General features: G+C 37.0%; 2 protein-coding genes and 1 pseudogene across 2 annotated transcripts; all 3 read right to left on the reverse strand.

Annotated features, from left to right (window-relative positions):
- Window positions 1–400: 400 nt before the first annotated feature.
- On the reverse strand, window positions 401–962 carry LOC110199215 (interferon beta-like; annotated as a pseudogene).
- A 16,895-nt stretch (window positions 963–17,857) lies between these two features.
- Window positions 17,858–18,409, reverse strand: LOC110199250 (interferon tau-2-like). Its single transcript, XM_020974009.1, has one exon. It carries the CDS (start codon window positions 18,407–18,409, stop codon window positions 17,858–17,860), a length of 552 nt encoding a protein of 183 aa, XP_020829668.1.
- A 7,644-nt stretch (window positions 18,410–26,053) lies between these two features.
- LOC110199218 (interferon beta-like) lies at window positions 26,054–26,949 on the reverse strand. Its single transcript, XM_020973955.2, has one exon. The coding sequence runs from the start codon at window positions 26,618–26,620 to the stop codon at window positions 26,054–26,056; it is 567 nt and encodes a 188-aa protein (XP_020829614.1). The 5' UTR covers window positions 26,621–26,949.
- Window positions 26,950–27,994: the final 1,045 nt, after the last annotated feature.

The raw sequence follows: 27,994 nt of genomic DNA on the forward strand, positions 1-27,994 counted from the left end.
ACAAAGATAAAATGAAGAGCTCCAGAAAACTCTAGAAAAAGAAACTTAATGAATAAGAAATTTCTGAATTAGAAAAAATGTATGGAGGCATTATACCTAGTGCACAATAGTTGCTAAACTAAATTTTTAAACTTAATGAAAAAAGGAATTCAGTTGAAAAAGCAAGTGAACAAATTTAGATTCCAAAATAATTTATTGTCCAAATGTAAAAAAATAGTTTAAATAGATCTATTAAATAAATACATACTTTAAAAATAAATAAAGCTGCAAAATGTCCTGTGCTCACTTCAAATCCAATATGTTGGATACCACCTATTCCAAACAAAAAAGAGGTGGTATCAGCAACACTTGTAACATTTGTCCATGCTGTCTAGTTTCTGAAGTACAAACTCCAAGTCCATCAGTTCTTTAGACATTCCGTCAATTTGAAAAGGAAGAAAAAATTCTTTCTGATTTCCACCTGGACTCTCTTCCAGGCACAGCTGGAGTACTCTTTGCTTTTCAGATAGTTCGTTATTCCTTGATAATAAATGTTGAGATGCGAGATGCTGTCTTCACTCCCCCAGGTGTTGTTGGCCTGGTCCATCTCTTCCTCCAAAGCCATTTCCAGATGCACCATTTGCTGATAGATTCCACTGAGGAATGTCTCAGTGATGGTCTTATCCACACCAGGGGTGGCATTTTTGCCACTGAACAGGAGGAAGATTTGCTGGAGCACCTCATGGATGACCATGGTGGCATTCTCCTTCTGGCATTGCTTAGGCTTTGCAATCTCCTTGGGGGGTCTTGAAGTCCATTTTCTCCGGTAGACATTCTGGATGAAGTTTTCCAATCATTTTATTCAGGAGACTCAAACTCCTGTGATTGGTTCTTCTTTGATGGAAGCGAAGTGAGCCTTTAGAAGAGACAGCAGCAGAGAGGAGCAGGAGAAGAGCCAATTGTAAGACACTGCCGTTGGCCATAGTGAACTTGTAAGGAGCTGGCTGTGTAGACACTTCCAAGGTCTGCAGGGTGAATGGCTTTCCTCCATGGGTGTCAGCTATTTATTGAGAGATGCCATCCATCTTTTTCTTGATCACAGGAATTTCCCACTTTTCAGTTCTTATTTTCACTTTTGTTATGTCATCTACATTTTTTCTTACTGTTTTGCTGTTTTCTCTTAGGTGCTTAGAAATTTACGTGGTCTTGCTGCTTTACATATGGGTATACCACAAAACCACAAGGGTTTTGTAGGTGTTCAGTAAGCATTAATAACAGAGAAGGAACTAATTATCACAATGAACTATCTCTGCTCAGAAAGCCTATATGGCAGAAGGAATGTCTATAATAAAGAGCACTTCTTTTAGTATAGCAAGGTTCACTTTTTGCTTTGGCTTTTTCAATGAAATTATTGGTTTATAGTATCCTCACTTTCATTACTAATTAATTTCCAGTTAGTGCTTTTATCTCAAAACAATTTGATTAAAGAGACAGCTGGAGGATTGAGCACTGGACTTGGGATCAGGTAGAGCTGAGTTCAAATTTGGCCTCAGATGCTTTCTTTTGAGGTGACCCTTGGTTAAGTCACTAAGTCTCTATCTGACTCAGTTTCCTCATCTGTAAAATGGGGATAATAGTTACACCTACATGCCAGGATTGTTGTGAGGATAAAATGAGTAAAATGAGGTAAATTTGAAGCTCTTTGCAAACCTGAAAGGGCTGGATGAATGCTAACTATGTCGCTATTCATAATAAATATCCTTTGCATCAAGAAAACTTTATGGTATTCAGTATATCAGACTTATTTTTTAATAATATGATCATCTGAAATGGTAGAGTCCAAGTTCCTGTGAGAGGAGGAAGGCCAGAGTGCATAATATATGGGTTGTAAATGGTTAGAGAGTGTGAAATTGATAAAAACACACACACATACAACCATTATTATTACATGCTTTCTGAAATAAATATAATTTTCTTTTTTTTCCCTTTCTTATTCTTTTCTTCCATTTGTGTTGAACGAAACGTGGCTTTGTGAATGGACAACTGATCTCAGAGTGAGGGCAGACCTGGAATCAAATCCTGCCTCTACTGCATATGTTCCTAGGCAAATCATTTACTTTCTTAGTGCCTCAGTCAAGTCTTTAAGACTCTAATAATTCAGAGAGAATTTAATTACAATGACCTACATTGTAATTTCTTCAATTTCTCACCTGCCCTTCTTCTTGCCCCCTCTTCCCATTCCCACCACATTTCCTCTGGGAGTCAGTGACACTGGCCTCCTTGCTGTTCCTCAGGCAAGTCAGTCTGTCCATCCACTCCAGGCATTTTACTAGCTGTTCCCTATGCCTGGAATGCTGTTCCTTCTCATCTCCCCCTGCTGGCTTCCCTGGCTTCCTTTAAGTCCCAGTTAAAATCCCACCTTCTGCAGGAAGCCTTTCCTGATCCTTCCTAATTCTAGTGCCTTCCCTCTCTTGGTTATCAGCTGTTTATCCTGTATGCTACTTCTTGTTACATAGTTGTTTCTGTATTGCCTGTTCCATTAGATTGAGAGTGCCTCAAGGGTGAGGGACTGTCTTTTGCCTGTCTTTGTATTCCCAGCGACTAGCATAGTGTCTGGCACATGTAGCAGATGCTTAAGAAATGCTTACTGACTGACCGACAGGTCACAAAATCCCTACAGCAATGAAATAAAAGTAACTCTAGAAACAATTCTATCGCTCATGTTTAAAAGGTACTTTTTGAGCCTAGAAATCTATATTATACCCCACATGATATGTAAAAATATCTTGTTTCCTCTACTTGAATATTAACACTTTAACTTAAGAAAATTTTAGTTTGCAACATCAATTGCTCAAATCCATCAGTATGCAAAACTGTACATGGAGATTTGGTTTGGATGTGTGATTCACTGGTTGTCAAATTCTGGGTGTGTCGACCTACTGCTGCTCCTAGGGACAGCTTGGTGGTCCAGTGGATAGATCACCTAACCTGGAGTGAGGAAGACCTGAGTTCAAATCCAGTCTGAGACACTTACCTGCTGTGTGATCTTGGGCAAGTCACTTTGCTTCAGTTTCTTCTTCCATAAAATGAACTGGAGAAGGACATGGCAAACCTCTCCAGCATCTTTGCCAAGAAAACCCCAAATGAAGTCATGATGAGTCAGACATTACTGAACAACAACAACAAGCGCTACTCTAAATGATCCTAAAATTAAGGATATTAAGTTTAACAGGGAATGAGATGGCTGGATAACTTTTTTAAATTCTACAATATTTTAAAATTTTTGGGAAATTTTACAAGTATTAAAAAAGTGAAGCTTAGTTACTTGAACTAAATATGGAGTAGGTCACTTTTAATGCAACTACATGTTTCATGTAGACACTTAGAATCAGAAAATATTATGATCTGGAAAAGAAGCCAGCTAGGTGGCCCAGTGGGCAGAGCGTTGAACCTGAAGTCAGGAGGACTCATCGTTCTGAATTCATGTCTGGTCTCAGACACCTACGAGCTGTGTGCCCTTTGTCAAGTCACATAATCTTGTTTGCCTCAGTTTCCTCATCTATAAAATGGTATTAATAAAAGCATACCTACCTCCCAGAATTGTTGCAATTACTAAATGAGATAATATTGGTAAAACACACTGCACAATGCTTGTAAAGTACGACAACAATGCTGCCTATTAATATCTTTCAAGTTGTAAAATCATGATCCTATGATACGATGCATTTTGAGATTCCCAAGTCTAACCAGCCCATGTTTACAGATGAGGAAACAGAGGTACTGGCCAGTAAGTAATTTGCCACTGATTAAAATAATGAGATTATAGATTTAAAACTGGAAAGGACTTAGAGGCCATTGAATCCAGCTCCCTCATTTTATTGATGAGGAAACTGAGGCTCAGAGAAGTTAAGTGATTTGCCTAAGGTCACACAGCTGCTAAGTGTTTGAGGCAAGATTTGAACCCACATCCTCAGGCCATCATGCAGCCTCTAATGTAGCCAATAAGCTTCCAAGGTGAGAGTTCAATTTGATCCCCTAAGCCCACATTGTCACCACTCACCTGCCTCCTCATGGTCCCCTAAATCACTCAAGACAAGTATTACTTTCAAAGCAACTACATGGTACAGTGGATAGAGCTCCAGGCCACAGGTTCAAATCTAATCTTAGACACCTATTAGCTGTGTTACCTTGGGCAAGTCATTTAACCCTCTTTCACTCAGTTTCCTCATCCATAAAATGAGTTACACAAGGAAATGGCAAACCACTACAGTATCTTTGCCAAGAATACCCAAAATAGGATCACAACATGTTGGCCAGGATTGAAATAACTGAACAACAACAAATTTCCAGAGCTATCCCTAGAGAGATGGTTCATTTCCGCCCCCCCCCAACTATCTAGTGACCACTTCCACATGACTTGCTAGAACAAGCAGACGCAACTAGGCTTGCTTCAGCTGGAGTTCCTGTGTATTTTTTCTTTCTTGTGATGCCTTTCCTGAACGGGTGATCAACTATTGATCTTGAGACAGACGTATCCACATTGGGAGGCAACTTTGACAGTTAGAGAGGTCCAGAGGTGCTGGGTCCATCTGATGGGTCAGGGGAATTTCTGCTGGTGCATAAACATCGCTGATGAAAAAGATGACCACAGACAAGAAGAGGAGGAGTACTGGCTGGACAGCAGACATGGACTTTAAGGAGACAGTCCAGAGCCTAGGTGAAATGTGACAGTGCTTATTTGGCAGTTCCACAATTTATTCTACAACCTCCTAATAAGGTTTAAGCCTCAGTTTCCAGGGGAGTGTGTAATCAGAGCTATCAATTGTTACTGAATAGGGTTTAAGTCATTTTGGAAAACTTGAGTGTTTTTGGTGTAACATTTCTTTTGTGTGTAGGAAATGAATACCTGTCCCATATTTGGTGTATGTTGTATGCTAAGCACCTTTCTACTTCTCTCTTTGGGGAGGCCTTAGGAATAATAGAAAATCTAAGCCTTAAACAATTTACCCCCAGGAACAGGGTGTAATTCACTTAATAGTGTGAGGGAAGAGAATTTAACCTCTCTAATCAGAGGCCAGACTTTCCCAGGACTTAACTCGACCCAGAACATGTGTGGGTCCAGAGCAGGTGGGTCCCATCATAGAAAGAGATTGGCTGCAGTGGCTCATCTTCTTGGGCTCAAATGTGCTTCCTATTGTTAGACCTATTTGTATGACCTTGAGTGAAGCCATAGACCTCTCTGAATTTTCTCATCTCTAAAATGAAGTCGAATGGACTGGACTTTTCAACTGATTGACTCAAGGAAATATGAGAGGAAGGACAGAGTCAGAGTTGATTTCTGTCCAATAATAATAGACTCCTCAAGCTTTTCATTCTACGTGTTGTCTTTAGCTTTTTATAGTTTCATTACTTCTGCCCTTTGAAGTGATCTGCTTGTCATTTGCTTGTTTCCCATCCCCCAGCTTTTGAATGTGTGTGCAGTTTTCTCTCGGCTCTCTAGTAGGTTCTGGCCATTACCTAAAAGTAAAGCAACCAAAGGTAAAATGGAACATCAGATGGAAATTCTGTCTGGGGTTTTATAGAATCAGTAAAAAGAAAAATGTGGGTTTACATAATCAGCCACTCTCAATATAAGACAGAAGCTGAGGATAACCAAAGAGGTGATGCAATAAATGAAAAGGAAGCAGAATCAGAATGGGAGGAACACACACACACACACACACACACACACACACACACACACACAGACAATGGCAAGTTCTTACTCGCTGGCCCAGTGCTAAGAATGCTGAGTAGAACTAAATGAATTAAAAACTCACATTCCAGAGCTGCTTTTAGTTCTCAAGGAAGTAACCACATAAGCATAATAAAACCTGGTCTTTTCTGTGCACTGGCCTGGGAATCACAAGGACAGGTACCCTTAGTTTGGATCAGATGTGACAGGGGAACGCCTATTCGATTTTTCTTTTTTCAAATTTTCTTTTTTTTTTAATGTTTGTTTATTTAGTTAGTTTTCAATATGCACTTCCACGAGACTTTGTGTTCCCAATTTTCTCCTCATCTCTCCCTTCTCCCCACCCCAAGATGGCATGCATTCTGATTACTCCTTCCCCTAGTCTGCACTCCTTCTGTCACTTCCTTCTTCTTGTTCCCTTCCTTTTCTATTTTCCTGTAGGGTAAAATAGATTTCTATACCCCATTACCTTTGTATTCTATTTCCCAGTCACATGTAGAAACAATTTTTAACATTCCTTTTTAAAACTTTGAGTTCCAAATTATCTCCCTTCCTCCCTTCCCACACATGTCATGCTTCTCTTGAGTTCTGTATTTCAATTGTGGGATCTCTTTTAGTAAGTGATTGGTGAATTTATTCAATTTCTGTTTTACCCTCTGGAGTTAAGATATTAGAAAAGTCTTCCTTTATAATTTCTTGAAATATGATTTTTTGTTACGGCTTTTGGGTAGTATAAAAATTTCAAAATTATTTTTCTTTGATCTGATTTCAAAGTCAGTTGTTTCCACAGTGAAATATTTCATATTTTCTTCTATTTATTCATTTTTTAAGTTTTGTTAATTGTTTCCTGATGTCTCATGGAAACATTAGCTTCCACTTGTCCAATTCCAATTTTAAAGGAGCTCTTTTCTTCAGTAAATTTTTGTACCTCTTTTTAAATTTGACCAACTGCGCTTTTTACAGAATTCTTCTCTTTAGTGCATTTTTTTTTGCCTGTTTTAGCATTCAGACAATTTTGGTTTTTTAGGCTGTTATTTTCTTTACAATTTTTGGTGTGCTTCTTTTACCAAGTTGATGACTCTCTTTTGACAGTTTTTCTTCTACCGCTCTTATTTGATTTTTTAAAACCTTCCTGAGCTCTTTCAGGAATTCTTGTTTGGCTTCTGTCCAATTCACATTTTTTTTTTTTAGAGGATATGCTTGTAGCTCCTTTGACATCATGGTCTTCTTTTGAGTTTGTGTTTTAAATTTCTCTGTCACCATAGTAGCTTTTTATAGTCAGGTTCTTTTTAAGTGTTGTTGTTTTTTCATTTTCCCAGCCCATTTATTGTCTTTGAATTTTATTTTTTAAAATTTTTTATTAAATAATTTATTTATGTTTAGTTTTCAATATTCATTTCCATAAGAATACGAGTTTTAAATTTTCTCATTCTCCCTCTCCTCGCCCCTCCCAAAGATGGTGTGCAAACTGATATAAGCTCTACCTTATACATGCATATTAAACATATTTTCACATTAGTCATGATGTAAAGAAGAATTAGAACCAATGGGAGGAGCCATGAGAAAGAAGAATCAAAAGAGAACAACAAAAGAAAAGGAGAGCAAATACTATGCTTCCATCTGCATTCAGATTCCATAGTTCTTTCTCTGGACGTGGATAGAATTTTCCACTGTGTGTCTTTTAGAGTTGTCTTAGATCCTTGCATTGATGAGAAGAGCTAAGTCTATTAAAGTCAGTCATTGAATAATGTGGCTCTTACTCTGCACAATGTTCTCCTGGTTCTACTCATTTCACTCAGCATCAGTCCATATAAATCTTTCTAGGTTTTTCTGAAGTCCGTCTGCTCACCATTTCTTATAGCACAATAGGATACCATTACATTCAAATACTACAACTTGTTCAAGCCATTCCCCAATTGATGGGCATCCCCTCAGTTTCCAATTCTTTGCCACCACAAAAAGAACTACTATGAATATGTTTGTACATGTGGGTACTTTTTCTATCTTTATAATTTCTTTGGGATACAGACTTGGAATTGGTTTCACTAGATCAAAAGGCATGCACATTTTTATAGTCCTTTGGGCATAGTTCCAAATTGCTCTCCAAAAGGTTTGGATTGGTTCACAATTCTACCAACAATGCATTAATGTTCCAATTTTCCCACATCTCCAGTATTTATCATTTTCCTGTTTTGTCATATTAGCCAACCTGCCTGGTATGATGTGGTACCTCAAAGTTGTTTTGATTTGCATTTCTCTAACAATAGTGATTCAGAGCATTTTTTATGTACCTATACATAGCTTTAATTTCTTCATCTGGAAACTGCCTGTTCATACATATCCTTTGACAATTTATCAATTGGAGAATGACTTATATTCTTATACATTTGACTCAGTTCTCTATATATTTTAGAAGTGAGGCCTTTATCGGAGACACTGGCTGTAAAAATTGTTACCCAGCTTTCTTCTTCCTTTCTATTCTTGGTTGCATTGGCTTTGTTTGTGCAAAAACTTTTTAATTTAGCACAATCAAAGTCATCCATTTTGCATTTCATAATGTTCTCTTTCTCTTGTTTTGTCATAAATTCTTCCCTTCTCCATAGATCTGATAGGTAAACTATTCTTTGCTCTCCTACTTTGCTTATAGTATCAATCTTTATATCTACATCACATACCTATTTTGACTTTATCTTGGTATAGGGTGTAAGACCTTGATCTATGCCTGGTTTCTGCCATATTATTTTCCAGTTTTCCCAGTAGTTTTTGTTAAATAGTGAATTCTTATCCCCAAAGCTGGAGTCTTTGGATTTATCAAATAGCAGATTACTATAGTCATTGACTGTTGCGTCTTGCATAACTAACCTATTCCACTGATTCACCACTATATTTCTTAGCCATTAACAAGTAGTTTTGATGATGGTTGCTTTATAATAAAATGTAAGATCTGGTAAAGCTAGGCCACCTTCCCTTAAATTTCTTTTCATTAGTTCCCTTGATATTCTGGAACTTTTGTTCTTCCAGATGAATTTTGTTAGTGTTTTTTCTAGCTCCAAAAAATATTTTTGGTAGTTTGGTTGGTATGGCACTGAATAAGCAAATTAATTTAGGTAGAATTGTCATTCTCATTATATTAGCTTGGCCTATTTATGAGCAACTGATTTTTTTCCGGTTAATTTGATCTGGCTTTATTTGTGTAAAAAGAATTTATAATTGTGTTCACATAGTTTCTGAGTTTGTTTTGGTAGGTAGACTCCCAAATATTTTATAATGTCTACAATAACTTTAAATGGAATTTCTTGTTCTGTCTTTTGCTGTTGGGTTTTGTAGTAATATATAGAAGTGCCAATGATTTATGTGGGTTTATTTTATATCCTGCAACTTTGCTAAAGTTGTTTATTATTTCAAGTATTTTCTTATTTAATCCTCTAGGATTCTCTAAGTATGCCATCATATCATCTGCAAAGAGTGATAGCTTTGTTTCTTCTTTGCCTATTCTAATTCCTTCAATTTCTTTTTCTTCTCTTATTGCTAAAGCTAACATTTCCAGTACAATTATTGAATAACAGTGGTGATAATGGACATCCTTGTTTCACCCCCAATCTCATTGGAAATGCTTCTAGCTTATCCCCATTACATATGATGCTAGCTGATGGTTTTAGATGATGCTAGCTATCATTTTAAGGAAGACTTTCTATCCTCATTCAATTTTCTCCAGGGGTTAACCATATCTAACTTTTCTAAAATGCTATTCATCTCCTTAACTTCTTTCTTGTTTATTTTGTCATTAGATTTATCTAGTTCAGAGAGGGGGAGGTTGAGGTCCCACATTAGTATAGTTTTGTCATCTATTTCTTCCTGCAACTCCCTTAACTTCTCTATGAATTTGGATGCTATACCACTCAGTGAATATATGTTCAGTAACGATATTACTTCATTGTCTATGTTACCTTCTAGCAGGATGCAGTTTCCTTCCTTATCTCTTTTATTTAGATCTATTTTTGCTTTTGCTTTGTCTGAGATCAGAATTGCAATCCCTGCTTTTTTCACTTCAGCTGAAGCATAATATATTCTACTCCAGGCTTTTACCTTTACTCTGTGTGTATTCCTCTGCTTCAAATGTATTTCTTGTAAACAATGTATTGTAAGATTATGATTCTTAATCCACTCTGCTATTCCCTTCTGTTTTAGGGGAGAGTTCATCCCATTCACATTCACAGTTAGGATTACTATCTGTGTCTTTGCCTCAAACCTATCCTCCTCCCTTTTAAGCTTTTCTCCCTCCTTTCTCCCTTTCCTTCCTCACTAGAGTTTTGCTTTCAATCATTGCCTCCCTCAGTCGGCCCTCCTTTCTATTAGCCCCCTCCATTTTCTTCCCCTTTACTCTTATTGCTTCTTCCCTCCCTTCTATTCACTCCCTCCCTTTTCTTTTCCCTTCACCCTCCTACTTCCTATAGGAGTAGTTAGATTTATATACCTAACTGAGGACGTAATTTCTTTTTGAACCAAACCTGATGAGATCAAGGTTCCAACAATGTTCATCTCCCTCCCTTCTTTCCCTCTGCTCTAATAGGTTTTTGTGCCTTTTCATGTGGTGTAATTACTCTTGTCTGCCTCCTCTTTTCCTCTTCTCCCAGTGCAATCCCTTTTCATCTCTTAATTAGATTTTTTTATCGTCACATCAAAGTCAGCTTATACCCAAGCATTCTCTCTCTCCCTCTCCTTCTCTCTCTCTCTCTCTCTCTCTCTCTCTCTCTCTCTCTCTCTCTCTCTCTCTCTATCTCTATCTCTTTATGTTTCTTTTAAATGTCACAATAATAATTCTCAGGAGTTACAAGTGTCATCTTCCCTTGTAGGGATGTAAACTGTTTGCTCTTATTAATAACATGTTATTGTTTTTTTTCTTTCCTGTTTACCTTTTTATGCCTCTCTTGAGTCTTGTATTTGATCATATTTTCTGTTGAGCTCTGGTCTTTTCATCTGGAAGGTTTAGAAGTCCCCTATTTCATTGAATATCCATCTACCCTGAAAGATTATGCTCATTTTCTCCGAGTAGTTGATCCTTGGTTTGTAATCCAAGCTCATTTGCTTTATGCAATATTGTACTCCATGCCCTACAGTCTTTTAATGTAGAAGCTGCAAGGTCCTGCATAATCCTGACTGTGGTTCCATGATATTTAAATTGTTTCATTCTTGCTGCTCACAGTATTTTCTCTTTGATGTGGAAATTTTCGAATTTGGCTATAATATTCCTTGGCATTTCCAATTTGGGATCTCTTTTAGGAGGTGATCAGTGGATTCTTTCAATTTCTATTTTTAACCTCTGGTTCTAGAATATCAGATAAGTTTTCCTTGATAACTTTTTGAAAGATGCTGTCCAGACTCTTTTTTTCATCATGTTTTTCAAGTAAACCAATGATTTTTAAATTGTCTCTACTATTTTCCAGGTCAGTTGTTTTACCAATGAGGTATTTTACATTTTCTTATATTTTTTCTTATTCTTTTGTTTCTGTTTAAGTGATTCTTAATCTCTCATAGAATCATTAACTTCCATTTGCCCAATTCAAATTTTTGACAAATTGTTTTCTTCTTTTAGATTTTGTACCTCCTTTTCCATTTGGCCTGTTTTACTTTTTAAGGATTCTTCTCTTCAGTGAGTTTTTGTTCCTCCTTTCCCATTTGGCCAATTCTATATTTTAAGGAGTTCTTTTCTTCAGTGTACTTTTTTCCATTTGGCTAATTGTACTTTTTAAGGACTTGTTTTCTACAGTTAACTTTTGTCCTTCCTTTTCCAAGCTATTGACTCTCTCTTGCATGCCTCTCATTTCTTTTCCCAATTTTTCTTCTATTTAGATTTAGATAAGAAAAGAAAATTTCACAATCTATTGCTTAAGCAAAGACATCACAGGTAGAGTAAAAATGAGAGACTTGAACAGAATTTACTATGCATCAGATAAATCTAAAAGAGTAGGTTTGCAATCATTGTATCAAAAAAAGGAAAAGTAAAAACTCACAATATGTACAGAAATAAACAAGGAAATTACATTATGTTTAAAGGAACTATGTCTGTATTAAACATCATGTGTTCCAAATCACTGAACATTTGGATTTATAAAGCACTTTTTAAAAGATTGCAAAATATATATATATATATATATATATATATATATAGAGAGAGAGAGAGAGAGAGAGAGAGAGAGAGAGAGAGAGAGAGAGAGAGAGGTATACATATACAAAAATATACATGTACCCCAAAATATTTATGTATATTTATATGAAACATAACAATAGAAGACTTAATTATATCCCTCTCAGAGTTGAACAAATCTAACAGAAAGATAAGTAGAAGGAAAAGTATAGAAATGAACAAATTGTTGGAGAATTTAGAGTTAAACAACTTCCGGTACCTTTTAAATGGAACAAGAAATGAATACACATTTTAATATTAATTGACCAAGTGTTAGGGCATAAAGAAATTGTTTTAAACAAATGTAAAAAGGTAGAAATTCTGCACATGTCCTTTGTAGAACAGAATGTAATAAAGATTGTAATTTAAGAAGTGATAGACTTAAATGGACAGAATAACTTTTGCTTTCTTACTCATCCCAGCAACTATTCCAAAACTTTTCATACCTCCTCAAGCTTCCTGTAGCACCCTTCCCTTCAGTTTCTCAGCTCAGAAACTTGCCACCTAATCTACTGGAAAAAAAAATTGAAATCCTTGATGAGAATTTCCTTTTCTTCATTCCTTGTTCTTCCGTATCACCTGGTGATATCTTTGCTTACTATGTCTTCCTTTAGCCCTGTCTCAAATGAAGAAGTAGCCCTTTTACTTACCAAGACAAAGCCCTCTATAACACTCTTGGTCCCATTTCTTCCTGGCTTGTCCAGAAGACCTTCCTTTCTATCATTTCTACTCCCTTTCTTATCTTCAGTCTCTCCCTTTATGTTGAATCCTTCCCTGTTCACTACAATTAAGTCTGTGTCTCTCCCCATCTTTAATGCTACCACATCTTCTAGCTATCTTCCTATTGCTCTCTGCCTGTACTTGAGTAAACTCCTTGAGAAAGCCATATACAGTTATTATTTTCATTTCCTCTCCTCTCACTTGATGCCAAGCACAGTGTAATCTGTCTGAGGCTGGATTTGGACTCACATCTTCCTGATGCCAGCCTGGTGCTCTAATCACTGCACTACCTAGCTGTGTGTTTTTAACAATGTTTATACATGAAGTAACCTCTGTAAGACAGGACTCTCTTCTACCCCTGGCGCACCAGCTATGCTCTCTCAGAAATTCTATTGAATGGTTGACGCCCCTCTTTAAATACGGGAGGCGCCAGTGAGTCGGTGCAAGTAAAGTGATATGCAGCTGTCCAGAAATGTGAGTTGTCATTGAATGAATGAAGTGAGTGAGTCCTTCCAAGTCTTCATCACCATGGATCTCAATACCAAAGTGAGTCAGTCCCTGACCTCAAAAACCTTCCATTCTAAGGGGGGCTTCCCTTCCAAGGATGGGGACCAAGGGGTCGCCTTATCTCCTGAGGGCCCAAAAGGCCACTTAGGCAGAGCAGGGGCTCACCTGAGCCCTTGGACTCCAAAGTCCGTGTGCCTCCCCCTGGGCCTCAGGTGCCAGAACAGGACTGCTCGTCCAAGCCTCTTCTCTTGCAGGGGGAAACTGAGGAACAGAGAGGTTAAGTTATTTCCTTGAGACTGCTGTAAAGAATGAGTTCTGTTAACCTTGAAGTGCTATGTCTATGTGAACAATTACTATTAATAATAATATCACATTATATTTTATTAATAATTTATAAACGTTAAACTTATTTAAAAAAATTTTTTTTAAATGTCAAAATACATAAAATACTTGGGAGACAATTTATAGAAGCAAAATGAGTGTTTGCATAGATTCATTTACAAAATATTCCTTAGGGAAACAAAAAAAAATTTAAATGAATGAAGAAATGCTTATGATTGCTCATGACTGGGCTGTGGCAATATTATAAAAAATGACAATATTACAAAAGTTGATTTATAGATAGAATGCCATGCTTATCAAACTTTCCCTCCCATTTTGATTTTTGTTTTTTGTTAAAGGGACCACCCCTTGACTCACTTTTCAAACACCCTTCATCACCGAATGAGCATTGCCTTTGTCAAAGTGAGAGCTCAGAAAGATCTTACTTTAAAAGCTAAAGTCTCCCACTGCATCCTGGGCCATCTCCAGTTGTCCTGATCTCTATCTGGCTATTGGACCCAGATGGCTCCATAGAAGAAAGCGAGGCAAGTGACTTTGCACAATCTTCCCTCACTTAAAACCAATTCCCTTGCAAGTCATGGCATCATCTTCCTGCTGTCATGGTCCTCTTTGAGAATGAACGATAAACCACAACCAAAGGGATGCTTTTCATAGCTAGATATAGGTAACAAAATTCATTTGGAGGAACAAAAGATCTAGAATATCAAGGGAAATAAGAAAATAATACCATTTTTTCTCCAGAAAACACCTCTAAAACAAAGCTTAAGTATAGCTCATATCTAGGTTCTCCCTACTTTTGGACAACATGATCAATTTCCATAAAAATATTCAATGTATAATTTGAGTATCGGTTTGCAATGTTTTAAAAATTTCTTTGATCACAGAAAATGCATAAAATATAAAGGATTTTCAAGCCAACGTGAACTATAATTAATACAGGATGTATTTTGGAATGGGACTGAGATTTCGTTGGAAAATGGGATTCCCAGCGGATAAACTCCCTCTACCAGTGCAGATCAGCACCAATTCTATAGCTTATGGACTCCAAGAACTGCATAGAGCACTGAGAAGTTGTGACTTCTTCAAGGTCAGAAATTCAGAATGAGTCAGAAATAGGAGTTGAACTCGAGTACTTCTGACTCTGTGGCCAGCTCTCTATCCACTTTATGGTCCCAAACCTTCAGTGGCTCCCTGTTGTCATTAGGATAGAATATAAACTTATTGTGCTTGCATTTACTGCCTTTAACAATCTAGCTCCAAAAATCTGCCTCTTTCACATTGTTGCCTTTCAAGGATTCTAGTCCACACTAATCACCCATCCTCTACTCTACTCTCTCATCTCTGTGGTGCTCTGAATCCCTCCTCCACAGCTTCTCCTACTGACTCCTTCTCTTCCTTCAAGGACCAGCTTTAGTGTTGTCTCCTCTGTGTAGCTTTCCCCAGTCTCCTCCTTGCCATTATCAAGTAAAAAAAATGTTTTCTTTCTTCAGATTTTTCTTGAATTTTTTTTGGATCTCATCTTTTCCCTATAACATGATTCTTACCATAATAATTTTGTAGATGCCCTATATGCCCTAGTAAATGGTATTTAAAAGAAAGCTTTCCAAGGGCAGTGACTATATCACTTTTCATTTCTGTATTTCTAGCATCTGACACAGTTCTCTGCATATGGGAACAGGGACTGGATCTCTGATTTTGTTGTTAGAGGGAACTAAACAAGTAAGGAAACTCTCTCTACCAATGCAGACTGGCACCTTGTATGCAATTGGTAGTCTTGAACAGTTGCCTGCAGAGCTGATGAGTGAAGCCACTTTCCAGGATCACACAGTCTATATGTGTCAAAGAGGGGATTAAAACCCTGGCTTTGAGTTGAGCTCTCTACCCACTATTTCAAGCTGCCTCTTTTAGTGAGACTTTAATAAATATTTGACTTGCTTTATTTCATTAAATAAATTCTTTAATCCTCTGGGATAAGTCATTAGTGAAACAGTTTGTAACTCAGGGAACATAAAACATTTTTTTTAAATTTCACTTAATTTGGAAAATATATCAATGGACTCATTATAGGTTCATTGTGAATATCATTTCAGATACTATACAAACTTGTGCCTCAGTGAACAATAATTATTAAACAAACATGAATAGTAGAAATAGAGAAATGTGAATTACAAAAATTGAAGTCGTTAGGGGCAGCTAGGTGGCGCAGTGGATAGAGCACCGGCTGCGAAGTCAGGAGGACCTAAGTTCAAATCTGGCCTCAGACCAAACACTCGACACTTACTAGCTGTGTGACCCTGGGCAAGTCATTAACCCCAATTGCCTAAAAAAAATTGAAGTTGTGTAACTACTGAGGTAGCTCTCCATTCTAACCCCTTTTCAGTATTCAAATCACAGCTTATATGGTGTTAAATACTTCACTTCATTAAGATACACTCCATTTGTTGAAGAAACCACACTATAATAATGATTGGCTGCTTGGTTTTAGGAAACGTTAACTTATGTAAGGAGCTGAAATGTTTAGAAAGCTAGTTTCTTCTTCCTTAGTTTCCTCATAGCAGAAAGTGCCTCCCTTGATTTTAACTCAGATAAATTCCCACATATAGTAACTGTTCTTTTTAATCTTAAAATATCTGAATTTAAATGCTTAAAATACTTAAATACTTTAATTTTAAAATACTGACTTAATCCTTGCAAATAGCTCTTCAGGGCCAAGCTTGCAAGGAAGGCTCTTTCTACTTCATCTCCTGCTCAAAACACCTCTGTGGCTATTCCAGTTGATGATCCAATCTGCTAAGGTATTCCAAGAGCAGGAGAGGCATTAAGATTGTTGGGAAAATACTTGATTACTTATTAATATTGTTTGAACCTAGCTTTATGTGACTAGAAATTTTCTAACCCCAAACCATAGGTCATGCTTGCCTCAGAGACCGTCCAGGGATGGCAGCATACTTGTTTTGGGTCTGCCCACCCAGATCTTTTGGTCCACCCAAAAAGCTTATGTTTTGGGGCTCCCCAATAGTTTGTATTTTGGCTTCATCCAAATTGTGTTGAATGTTTATACTTGCATGTTGATATACAAACAACCTACATGTATGCAGGCCCTTCACCTTCAGGGGAAGGAGTCACACCATTGCTGGCTCCCTCCTTTGCTGAACCAACTTAATAAAATTCTTTCTAATATGCCTTTTTTTTTTTTAGTTTTTGGGGTTTGTTTTTGACCAACAAGATCTGCTGGAGCACATCACAAAAAATAGTTCTGGAATGTTCTTTTTCCTTCAAGGTCCAGTTCCAATGCCTCCTCCTCCAGGAAGATGCCCTTCACTCTCTCAGCTAAAGGTGTTCTCTCCCTCATAAAATTCTATTGGACCACTTGTTTTTGGCCCTTTATCTTTTTGCCTTGATTTCATCTTCTCTTGGATCACTTGCTTTTGGGCGCATGCTGCATACTCCCATTAGAAGAGGGATTCTTTGTTTTTGTGTGTGTTTGGGTAGAGAGTACAGTGAAGCCTATGGACTCCTCACAATAAATTTTTTTGATAGTTAAGGAGAATACCCAATTATGATTAGAGGTTAGAGAAAGTAAAGATGCAATCTTTTTCTTATCCAAATTTAAGAACCTCCTGAAATTTATCCACAAACCCTGTGGATCCAAAGTTGAGACCCTACATTAGACTATTAGCTTTCTGAGGGAAGTAAGTCTATGACAGTGTTACCAACATCTCCTTCTCTGTCTTGTATATAGTAACTGCTTAATAAATGCTACTTGAATTTGATATTTCACTGAATCTGTTATCCATTCCATTAGGAACACCTAGTTAACTTTTCAATGAGAGTTTATTAAGTATAAATAATGGGGCAAAAGGTTTTTTAAAAATTACATTTAATATAAAAAATAACATTATTGATACCATACAAATATATACTTTCCTGAAAAAATAATAGACAAGCATACATAAATATCAATTATAAATATTATATAAAGATAAAATAATAATATAATAAATATCAATATCAATCATAAAACATTACAATTATTTAGCTACTGAGCACAGATGAAACTTCTCTGTATTCTTAGATCTTACATTTTTAACAAATGACACCTTAAATTATTTTAAAAACAATCCAGCAAGGGTAGCTATGTGGTTCAGTGGGTAGAGCTCCAGCCCTGGAGTCAGGAGGACCTGAGTTCAAATCTAAGACATTCAACACTTACTAGCTGTGACACCCTGGCAAGTCACTTAACCCCAAAACATAAAAATAATAGAGTGAATTCAGATGCTTTCCAGTTGATATGGAAATGACAGTCCTTTTTAAACTATTGAATGCTGAGTTTTAGGAAATAGGAAATTGGTGAAAGAGCTAAAGCATTCTTAGAGTCCAATTCTTCATCCTCAGTCCCTGAGTTTTCTTGTGATTTTGCTCATGAACAGAAAGATCTTCCTGATCTCTACTCTCACAATTTCCCAAGCACAGCGTCTATATTCTTTACCTTGCAGGTACTGGCTTATTCCTTGGAAGTAGCTCTTCAAGGCCAGCCTGGGGTTCTCACTTCCCAAAGAAAGCTCTTCCCATTCCACATCCTGTCCAACACACGTCTCCAGCTCTTCCAGCTGCTGATCCAGTCCACTGAGTAGTTGTATGAGCTGGGTCTGATTCCAAGCTACAGGAGTGGCATTCAGGCTAAAGATGGTAAAGACCTGCTGGAGCATCTCATGAACGATGACTGTGGCATTTTCCCTCTGGAGCTGGCTGCCTTCCATGGTTTCCTTTGGGAAGTTGAAGTTGGTCCTGTCCTTCCAACATGGCACTAGGGAAAATGTACTCATTTGGTCCAGGAGTGAGAAGTCTTCCAGAAGGCCCTGAGTCAGGTCACAGCCCAGGGAGCAGAGGGTGCTGGAGCAGAGCAGCACCAGGGCAACTGGCAAAAAGGTCCCGGAGGTCATGATGACACTGAGGATGGTTTGGGTTTGGCTGAGCTGGGAGACCAGTGAGCCTTTGTCTCAGCTTCTTGGGTTATGTGGCCTCTAAGCCACTCTCTCTTAAATAGTGCTGAGTGTGGTTTTCACTTCTTAGCATGGGATTTCCCTTCACTTTCTCCTTTCTTATTCTTAGTTTCCACATTAGTTTTAGAAAATACCATTAAAAAAATTTCATTTGATTTATTGGTTAAAAAGGCAACTAAATTAGATATATTCTGAATTAAGTTTTGTGTGTAAAAGGGATTCCTCCTGCAATCTTGTATCTCTCCAGCATCTAGCACATGATAGTGCAAATCTAATCAATCATCATATCTCATCAGTTACCTATGAAATAACTCTTTCCACCTGCCCATCCTTTCCTTCCCCATGGTACCCACCAAAGTTCCTTTCCTCATCTACTTTTGCTTATAGCACTGTAATAATTGCATTAATAATAAAAACTTACATTTATGCAGAAATTTAAGGTTTTCCAAATGCTTCCTGCAAACTCTTGTCACCACTCAGTAAACTAACATTATTTTGATTTTATTGAGGAAAGCCTAAGATTCTCAGAGATTTAAGTGACTTGCCCCAAAATACTCAAGTGATAATTATCCTAGCTTACTTTTGGTCCAAATCTGACTACTTTAGTCCCGTCCTGCTATTTCCTACTTCCTTGTAGTTGTGTCTCTATAATGCTTTCCTTCATTTGTTGGCGTCTTACTTGTTCAGTGCCTAAGTGTGACCTCCTCTATGACACATTCTCTGTCTCCTTCCTTCTGTTACACCTTACAAATAATATAATATAATATAATATAATATAATATAATATAATATAATATAATATAATATAATATAATATAATATAATATAATATAATATAACATAACATAACATAACATAACATAACATAACATAACATAACATAACATAACATAACATTATAATATAATATAATATAATATAATATAATATAATATAATATAATATAATATAATATAATATAATATAATATAATATAATATAATATAATATAATATAATATAATATAATAATTTATTCATTTAAATCAAGGATGACTTTTCATAAGATACTGGGCTCAATTTTTATTTTTTTTTATATGGAGTAGTAAGAATAGGCAGTTTCCCTTTAAGACTTGCTAACATGGAAAACTGTGTAAGGTGTTGTTGTTGTGAGGTACCTGCTAAAGGTCTGTCTTGGGGTTGCTTAGATTGTGATAGAGCACAAATTTGACAAATTCTGTTTTCATTTGGAATTCACTGAATCTCCCTTGGTAGAATGTTCCAGTCCTTGGAAAAACTCTTGGCTTGTGGCTTGTCTTGGCTTTAATCTGCACTCTGAGCTGATGATGTCATCACACTGTATTCTGCCAAGCTGAATTTCCACTTGTTCTGTGGTGAGAACATTTTTTCTACTTCCATTTTCACCACATTTAATGTGCATTCAGTTTCCTTTTGATCTTTTTCATCACTTGAGCTTTTGAGGAGTTTCTTTGTGGAGGAAGAACAATTGGCCGGAGGGGAAATCACTTTTCCTTCTTCCATTTTTATCATGTTTAATGTGCATCCCTGTAGCCTCATTGAGTTTCAGTGGAAAGAAGACTGGCTTCGGAGTCGGAGGACTTATGTCCAGTTCTGCCTCTATCACTTCCTCCTTAGGTGACCATGGGCAAGTCCCTTTACCTTTCTAAGCCACAGTTACCTCATCTGCAAAATGAGGATGCTGGGCTAGATGGCCCTCTAAGGCATCTTTACACAATGTCTCCCTAGCATTGATTATATGATCTTTTGATGTTACGGAAGCCTAGGGGGTGACATGGAGGAGAAGAGACAGAAACTAGGAGCAGGAAAAGGGGTTCTAGATAATGAGGATGCAGAGAACTGGCCCAAACCTAGAACCTTTAAAGTTTTAGTATTTAACCTTTCAAAATGGGGCCCATCTTTACAACTAAGTAACTATTAAAAACATTTGTTGATATGTTTTCATTATCTTTATTTCTGAAAATATGTATTATACTTACATATATATGCACATGTATATTTCTGAATATTTGTATTGAATTCTGTGTATATATATATATGTATGTATATATGTATAGACATACACACACACATCATATATATATATATTTCTGCAGGGAAAAAAGGAGCTTCCCTCAGCTAAAAGTAGTTCCCTCACTTAGTGAGCTATTCTCTGTAACAAAGGCAGCTAGGTGGCACAGTGGATAGAATGCTGGGCCTGGAGTCAGGAAGACCTGAGTTCAAATCTTGCCTCAGAGTCTTGGAAGCTGCGTTACCTTGGGTAAGTCACTTAACCTCTGTTTGCCTGAGTTTCTTCTTCTGTAAAATGAGTATAATAATAGCATCTTCCTCCCAGGGTTGTTGTGAGGATCAAAATGAAGTTATGTGTCCAAAACGCTTACCACAGTGCCTGGTACATAGTAGATTCTATGTAAATGCTAGCTATTATCATTATTTTATTATAAATAAGAAACAGAAAAAAAGCTTACCAAGGCTAATCAACACATTAACTGAGTCAAACTGTATATGTATTATTCCATACTCATATTCCTCCTCTCTCCAAGGAGGAAGGAAAGTATATAAAATTACGATGCTCCCTTTTTTTCCTATTTATTTTGTTCTTCCCACTTATATTGTAGTTAATGTGTAAATTGTTTGCCTGATTCTATGCACTTGATTCTGCATCTGTTCATATATCTTTCCATGCTTGTCTGAATTCTCTATTGCAAACACTCCTTACATCACAATAACATTTCATTACACTCATGTCTCTCAATTTATTTAGCCATTCCCCAATTGACAGCCATTTCCTTTGTTTCCAGTTCTTTGTTACCACAAAGAAATGATCAACCACCTTTATTAATTCTTGTAGGCATTTATTTTCATGAAATGCAGGTGCTCACTAGAGAGTCTTAGAAATTATGATAAAAAGCTGTATACGACTTAGCTATTCTCAGCAATACAGTGATCCAAGACAACTCTGAAGGATTTATAATGAAAAATGCCATCCATCCCCAGAGAAAGAATTGATGCAGTCTGAATATATATCAAAGCTTTTTTTAAACTTTATTTTCCTCCACATTTTATTTTACAACATTACTAACATGGATATATATTTTGTATGACAACACATGTATAACCTATATTAAATTGCATGGTTTCTCAATGAGGGGAAAAAGTAAAAGGAGAGGGATAGAATTTGGATTTCAATTTGAAAAATGAATGTTGAAAATTGTTTTTACATGTAATTGAGGAAAAATAAAATGCTAAATATATAAATTTCAAAAAAATTGCAATATAAACTGGATTTGTATAATGGAGGGACTGGGGAATGAGAGCCAAGACCTTTGAGCAGGTGTAATATGTTATGCTATGTGCCATTACATTCAGAGTCTGCTCTAGATAGACAGAGGGTCACTTTCTCAGAGTCAGAGGCTGCTCAGATATACAATAACTATTTCCCATTGATTTACTAGACAATGATGAAAAGCCTTTAATTAACCACCAAGTTAGAATTAAGTGTGAATACAAAAAATTCACATGAATGGAAAAATGTTCTCTTTCCCTGGTATCTTTCAAGTGAGAAGGAGAATTTCTGTGAGCTGCTGGGTCATGAGAGGTTTTAGCATTTCTTCTACAGTAATGATCTATACATCGTTTTATTGTGCACTGCTATCAGTAAACATTTTTTGAGCACACATGCACATTATTACAAACATCACGTGGGTTTATTTCTTCATAAATTAGATACACAAACTACGATACTGATAATTACAGATTTTTAGAACAGACAAAAGTGAAATGAAAAAGGATAAAATAAAGATGAAATAGTATTTCATGCTAGAGACAATAGTCACTGGAGTTTATCGAACATGATAGCGACATGGTCAGACTTGTGCTTAAGGAAAATCATTTTGACAGCCTTGTATGGGATGGATCAGATGGGGGCAAGACTGGAAGCAGAGAAACCAATTAAGAGTCTATTGCAATAGATTGGGCTAGAAGTAACTGGATGAGTAGAGTGGAGACATATATGAGAGATATTGTGATGCTAGAAATGACATGGTTTGACAACTGATTGGACATGTGGCATGGGGGAAAGTGAGGCATTGGAGTAAAGAATTAATATCAAAATTTTGAGCTTGTGTGGAAGTTTAGAAGAGGATGGGTTTCCAGGATTTGAGGAAGGAGGAGATAGTGTAATCACCTCACAGTCCATCCATGGCTGTCCACTCTTTTTCACACTCTGCCCAAAAAAGAAAATTGTGTGTGTGGGCTTACACACTGGTCATTGTTTTAGACACCGAGGAGTGTCAGCTGTGGCCAGGAGGTGATGCAAATGAGGAGAGACAGAGGTGGAGGATGCTTTCCTAGCTGCAGTGGTTGTCTTGGTCACATCAGTAAGCCCTGAGAAGCCAATGCCCTATGCATCCCAGGAAGGCCAGAGGTGAGAAAGAATAGCATGGAAGAATGTTTAAGGCTATGGTGTCATTTTGTTGGAGACAAGGCCACAAGAAGAATAGTGTGGGACTCAAAACAATCGTCTCACCCTTCGATTGATCACATATTCCTTGCTGTTCAAGCCAGGTCCCACCTAACGTTACTTATTCCACTTGAGGCCAAAGTTCTAAGAAAATCACTACTTAGCTGATTTAAATGATGCTGCCATCTACTGGTTCAAGTTGTCATACGTTGCTTAGACAGTGGTCAAATGCGCTTGGGCCTTCAACACAAACCTAAGAACCCTAAGTCAGCTTCAGGGAATAAATTTCCTAAGTCAATGACATTCATCTTTTAATACAAACGATCTCATTTATGGAAGTCACTTAAGCACAGCTCACCTCAATGGATCTTAGAAGTTTGTTTGGGGGGGGGGGTTGTAACCCCAAAGAAGAAACATTATTAAAATTTAAGCTTTTAAGGATAATTTCAACTTATTATCTCTCATTCCTTCTCACATTCTCAGGGTCCAGCCCCCTCACATCGAACTTCCTTTAAGATGGTGACTGGTTGAAACTTTTAGCAAGACAGTCTAAACTTGGGACTTTCCTACAAGAAGTCAATTTTAAAAATTGAAGTAATGCTTTTCATTTTATATGAAAGCTAGGTAAGTATCCCTGGAAGACTACAAATAGAATTGGATGAATTATTTTGTTTTGTTTTCCCAATAAAAATAATTTTGGAAATTAAATTTGGAAATACACACAGACACATATCCTATGTCCATCTTCTACGTATGTAAGATACATTTATGTACATATATCTTATGGGAAAAGAAGTTTCTCTAGTTTAATAAACACTTAAAAACTTGAGTGGGCTCTTTAAGCTAATTCATAAATTTATGAAGGTTATAATTTTAATAATTAATAAGAAAATATTCAAGCATCCCCCTTGAAATATCCTAGGTTTCATTATGATGAGTATAAATGTAATGAGTCAAGCAGCTGGCTGTATTGTTGTCTGGATCTCTAACCCAGATCCTCTCTCTCCTAATTCAATGCTGGGTCAGCTGGACAAGATTTTGCTTTTTCTTGTACCACAGCACAGCACTCAGGTATAACTTGCAAGAACCAAAGGTTTCTTAACACATTGAATTACTAATGAACCTTTTATGTGTACCTACAAACACAGCAGGGAAATAGTTCATTAGAAGGTAAATGTGGAAATGCAGATTTTGAGAAGTGAGAAGTCGATTACTTTGAAAAATTGAGAAAGGCAACAGAAAAAATCAGCATTTTTGAAGATGGCGGAGTAAAAGTAGTGATTTGCTTGAGCTCTCCCTCAAACCTCTCCAAATACATGTAAAAAATGGCTCTAAACAAATTCTAAAGCAGCAGAACCCACAAAAAGAAAGAGTGAAACAAATTTCCAGCCCAAGACAAATAGCAAAGACAACTTAGAAGGTCAGTAGGAAAAGTCTGTGACCAAGGTGAGAAAGAAGCTTGATCTCAGCTCCAGTCACAGAGCACAGCCCCAGGGCAACGGCTATCTTACCCTACAGGAAAATGGGGGGGAGGGAGGGAAGGACAAGAGAGCAGGAGGACGATAGAAGGGAGGACAGGTTAGGGGAGGGGATAATCAGAAGCAAACATTTCCAAGGAGAGACAGGGTCAAAAGAGAGAGTAGAATAAATGAGGGGCAGGGTAGGATTAAGGGAAATATACTTAGTTTTTACAACATGACTACTATGGAAGTGCTTTCCATGACTACACATGTATAAGCTGTATCAAGTGGCTTGCCTTCTCAATGAGGGTGGATGGGGAGGGAGGAAGGGAGAAATTTAGAACTTAAAGTTTTAAAAACAAATGTTAAAAATTTGTTTTCACGTGCAAATGGAATTGCCTGTATATCTCACAGGCAATGGGGTATAGAAATCTATCCTGCCCTACAGCAAAATTGAAGGGAAAGGGGATAAGAGAAGGGTGGGGGGAGATAGAAAGGAGGGCAGATTAGGGGAAGGGGTGGGGGGAGGGACAATGGGGAGAAAATTTGGAACTCAAAATCTTGTGGAAGTGAATATTGAAAAATAAAAATAAATAAAATGGAAAAAAAACAAAAAAATATTAAAAAATAAATAAAACATAAAACATAAAAAACTAAAACTAAAATAAAAATTAAAATAAAATAAAAATCGGCATTTTTAAGGGAATGACTTAATCTGTTAGCTGAAGTAGGTGTTAGTGTGGAATACTTTAAACTGAAATTTGATGATGAAAGAGAAAAATACATAAAATCTAAAAGTAGAAGATTTTAAACTTAAAATGTATGAGGAAGGGGAAAAAAATGACTACATAAAATTTAAAACTGGATGCCATGGAAGATAGTAAGCATGACACAGAGGCAAGAATGACGGTGAAGGAGCTACCTATCTAAAGCCTCCCCTTTACTATAATAACCCTGTCTTCTCATGGCATATTGTACACATTATAGGTCCTTAATAGTTGTGCCCTATTTTCAGCTAGTAAAAAGCATGTGTGGGAAGGGGGAGAGGTGCTTGGGGAGGGGAGAGGGTTTCCCTTGACTGTAAGTTCCTTAAGGACAAGGAATATGTCATATTTTAAAACTATAGATATGCATTTTAGAGCTCTCTAAGCCTGAACATGGCATGGGAAGTTCAGAGAGGAATTCCTCTGACTTTGCTTTCTAAATTCATGGCTCCTCTTTCTTTTTCGGAGAACATAAAGATAAAATGAAGAGCTCCAGAAAACTCTAGGGGAAAAAAAAGAAACTTAATGAATAAGAAATTTCTGAATTAGAGAAAAGATACAGAGGCATTATACCTAGTACACAATAGTGGCTAAACTAATATTTATAAACTTAATGAATAAATGAATTGAATTGAAAAAGCAACTGAACAAATTAAGATTCCAAAATAATTTATTGTCCAAATGTAAAAAAGAATACTTTAAATAGATATGTTAAATAAATAAATAATTTTAAAAATAAATAAAACTGCAAAACTGTCTAGTTTAAATTTCAAATCCAATATGTTGGATGCCACCTATTCCAAACAAAAAAGAGATGGTTTCAGCAACACTTGTAACATTTGTCCATGCTGTCTAGTTTCTGAAGTACAACTCCAAGTCCATCAGTTCTTTAGACATTCTGTCAATTTCAAAAGGAAGAAAAAATTCTTTCTGATTTCCACCTGGACTCTCTTCCAGGCACAGCTGGAGTACTCTTTGCTTTTCAGATAGTTCGTTATTCCTTGATAATAAATGTTGAGATGCGAGATGCTCTCTTCACTCCCCCAGGTGCTATTGGCCTGGTCCATCTCTTCCTCCAAAGCCATTTCCAGATGCACCATTTGCTGATGGATTCCACTGAGGAATGTCTCAATGATGGTCTTATCCACACCAGGGCTGGCATTTTTGCCACTGAACAGGAGGAAGATTTGCTGGAGCACCTCATGGATGACCATGGTGGCATTCTCCTTCTGGCATTGCTTAGGCTTTGCAATCTCCCGGGGGGTCTTGAAGTCCATTTCCTCCTGTAGACATTCTGAATGAAGTTTCCCAATCATTTCATTCAAGACACCCAAACTCCTGTGATTGGTTCTTCTTTGATGGAAGCGAAGCGAGTCATAGCCTTTAGAAGAGACAGCAGCAGAGAGGAGCAGAAGAAGGGCCAGTTGTAAGATGCTGCTGTTGGCCATAGCGAACTTGTAAGGAGCTGGCTGTGTAGACACTTCCAAGGTCTGCAGGGCGAATGGCTTTCCTCCATGGGTGTCAGCTATTTATTGAGAGATGCCATCCCTATTTTTCTTGATCACAAGAATTTCCCACTTTTCAGTTCTCATTTTCACTTTTGTTATGTCATCTACATTTTTTCCTACTGTTTTGCTGTTTTCTCTTAGGTGCTTAGAAATTTATGTGGTTGTGCTGCTTTATACATGACTATACCCCAAAACTACAATAGTTTTGCAGGTTTTCAGTGAGCATTTAGTAGCAGAGAAGGAACTAATTATCAGAATCAACTATCCTCAGTGAAAGCATGTATGACAGAGAGACTGTCTATAATAAAGAGTAGTTCTTTTAGTATAGCAAAGTTCACTTTTTGTTTTGGCTTCTTCCGTAACATTATTGGTTTATAACAATCTTCATTTTTATTAATAATTAATTTCCAACTAACCCTTTTATTTCAAAACCATTTCATTAAAGAGGCAGCTAGAGGATTGAGCACTGGACCTGGAGTCAGAAAAACTTGAGTTCAAATTTGGCCTTAGATACTTTCTATTGAGGTGAGCAATTCACTAAGCCTCTATCTGCCTCAAGATTTCTCATGTGCAAAATGGGGATAATAGTAACATCCACCTGCCTGGATTGTTGTGAGGATAAAAAGAGATAATATTTGTAAAGCTCCTTGAAATCCTGAAAGGACTAGATAAGTGCTAGCTATTTTATTAGTAATAATAGATATTGTTTGTGTTAAGAAAACTGTGGATCTTGGCACATGACTAGTCCTTGTAATTTGTCTTGCATATAACTACCATGAAAGATCCTCCTTACCTGGCTATGAAATTCATTAAAGTTCTATCCCAAAACCTCATCCTGGTATCATGGGGTGTGGAGCAGACCTTGGTTGCTGAAGATTATGTTAAGTAGGTCTCAAGCTCTATTTCAGTCTTATCGGGTTGCCAAAGCCTTGAATAAGTATGTGTGGTCTTTTCTTGACCTACAAGGTCAAGGGGGCTCTTCACTAGCTTGGCACAAGTCATCTTTTTACCTATAACTATCCTCACTTGCAGAGAGGCTGGTCACTTCATTAAGGCTATCAGCTATCATATCCTTCTTGACCTACACATCAGCTGCCCACTATTTGTGATTGAAGTAATGCCATGTCTCTGTAGTATTCACAAGACTATCCTATGTGGGAAAATCACTAAATGCCTTTTGGAAATACACACACACCTCTTTCCTTCCAGTCCAGTAACTTGGGAAAAAGGAATTAGGGTCAGCTACAACTGACTTTCCATTAAAGAACATTCACTGCCTCAGTGTGGTTCCCAATCCCCTTTCTGAGCAGCACT

The sequence above is a fragment of the Phascolarctos cinereus genome, unplaced genomic scaffold, assembly GCF_003287225.1.
Source record: "Phascolarctos cinereus isolate Bilbo 61053 unplaced genomic scaffold, phaCin_HiC Scaffold_4;HRSCAF=312, whole genome shotgun sequence".
NCBI classification, from domain to species: Eukaryota; Metazoa; Chordata; class Mammalia; order Diprotodontia; family Phascolarctidae; genus Phascolarctos; species Phascolarctos cinereus.

What these genes read in the sequence shown, in the direction of transcription:
- LOC110199250 (XM_020974009.1), bottom strand. Translation starts at nt 18,409, where the DNA reads ATGACCTCCGGGACCTTTTTGCCAGTTGCCCTGGTGCTGCTCTGCTCC.
- LOC110199218 (XM_020973955.2), bottom strand. Translation starts at nt 26,620, where the DNA reads ATGGCCAACAGCAGCATCTTACAACTGGCCCTTCTTCTGCTCCTCTCT.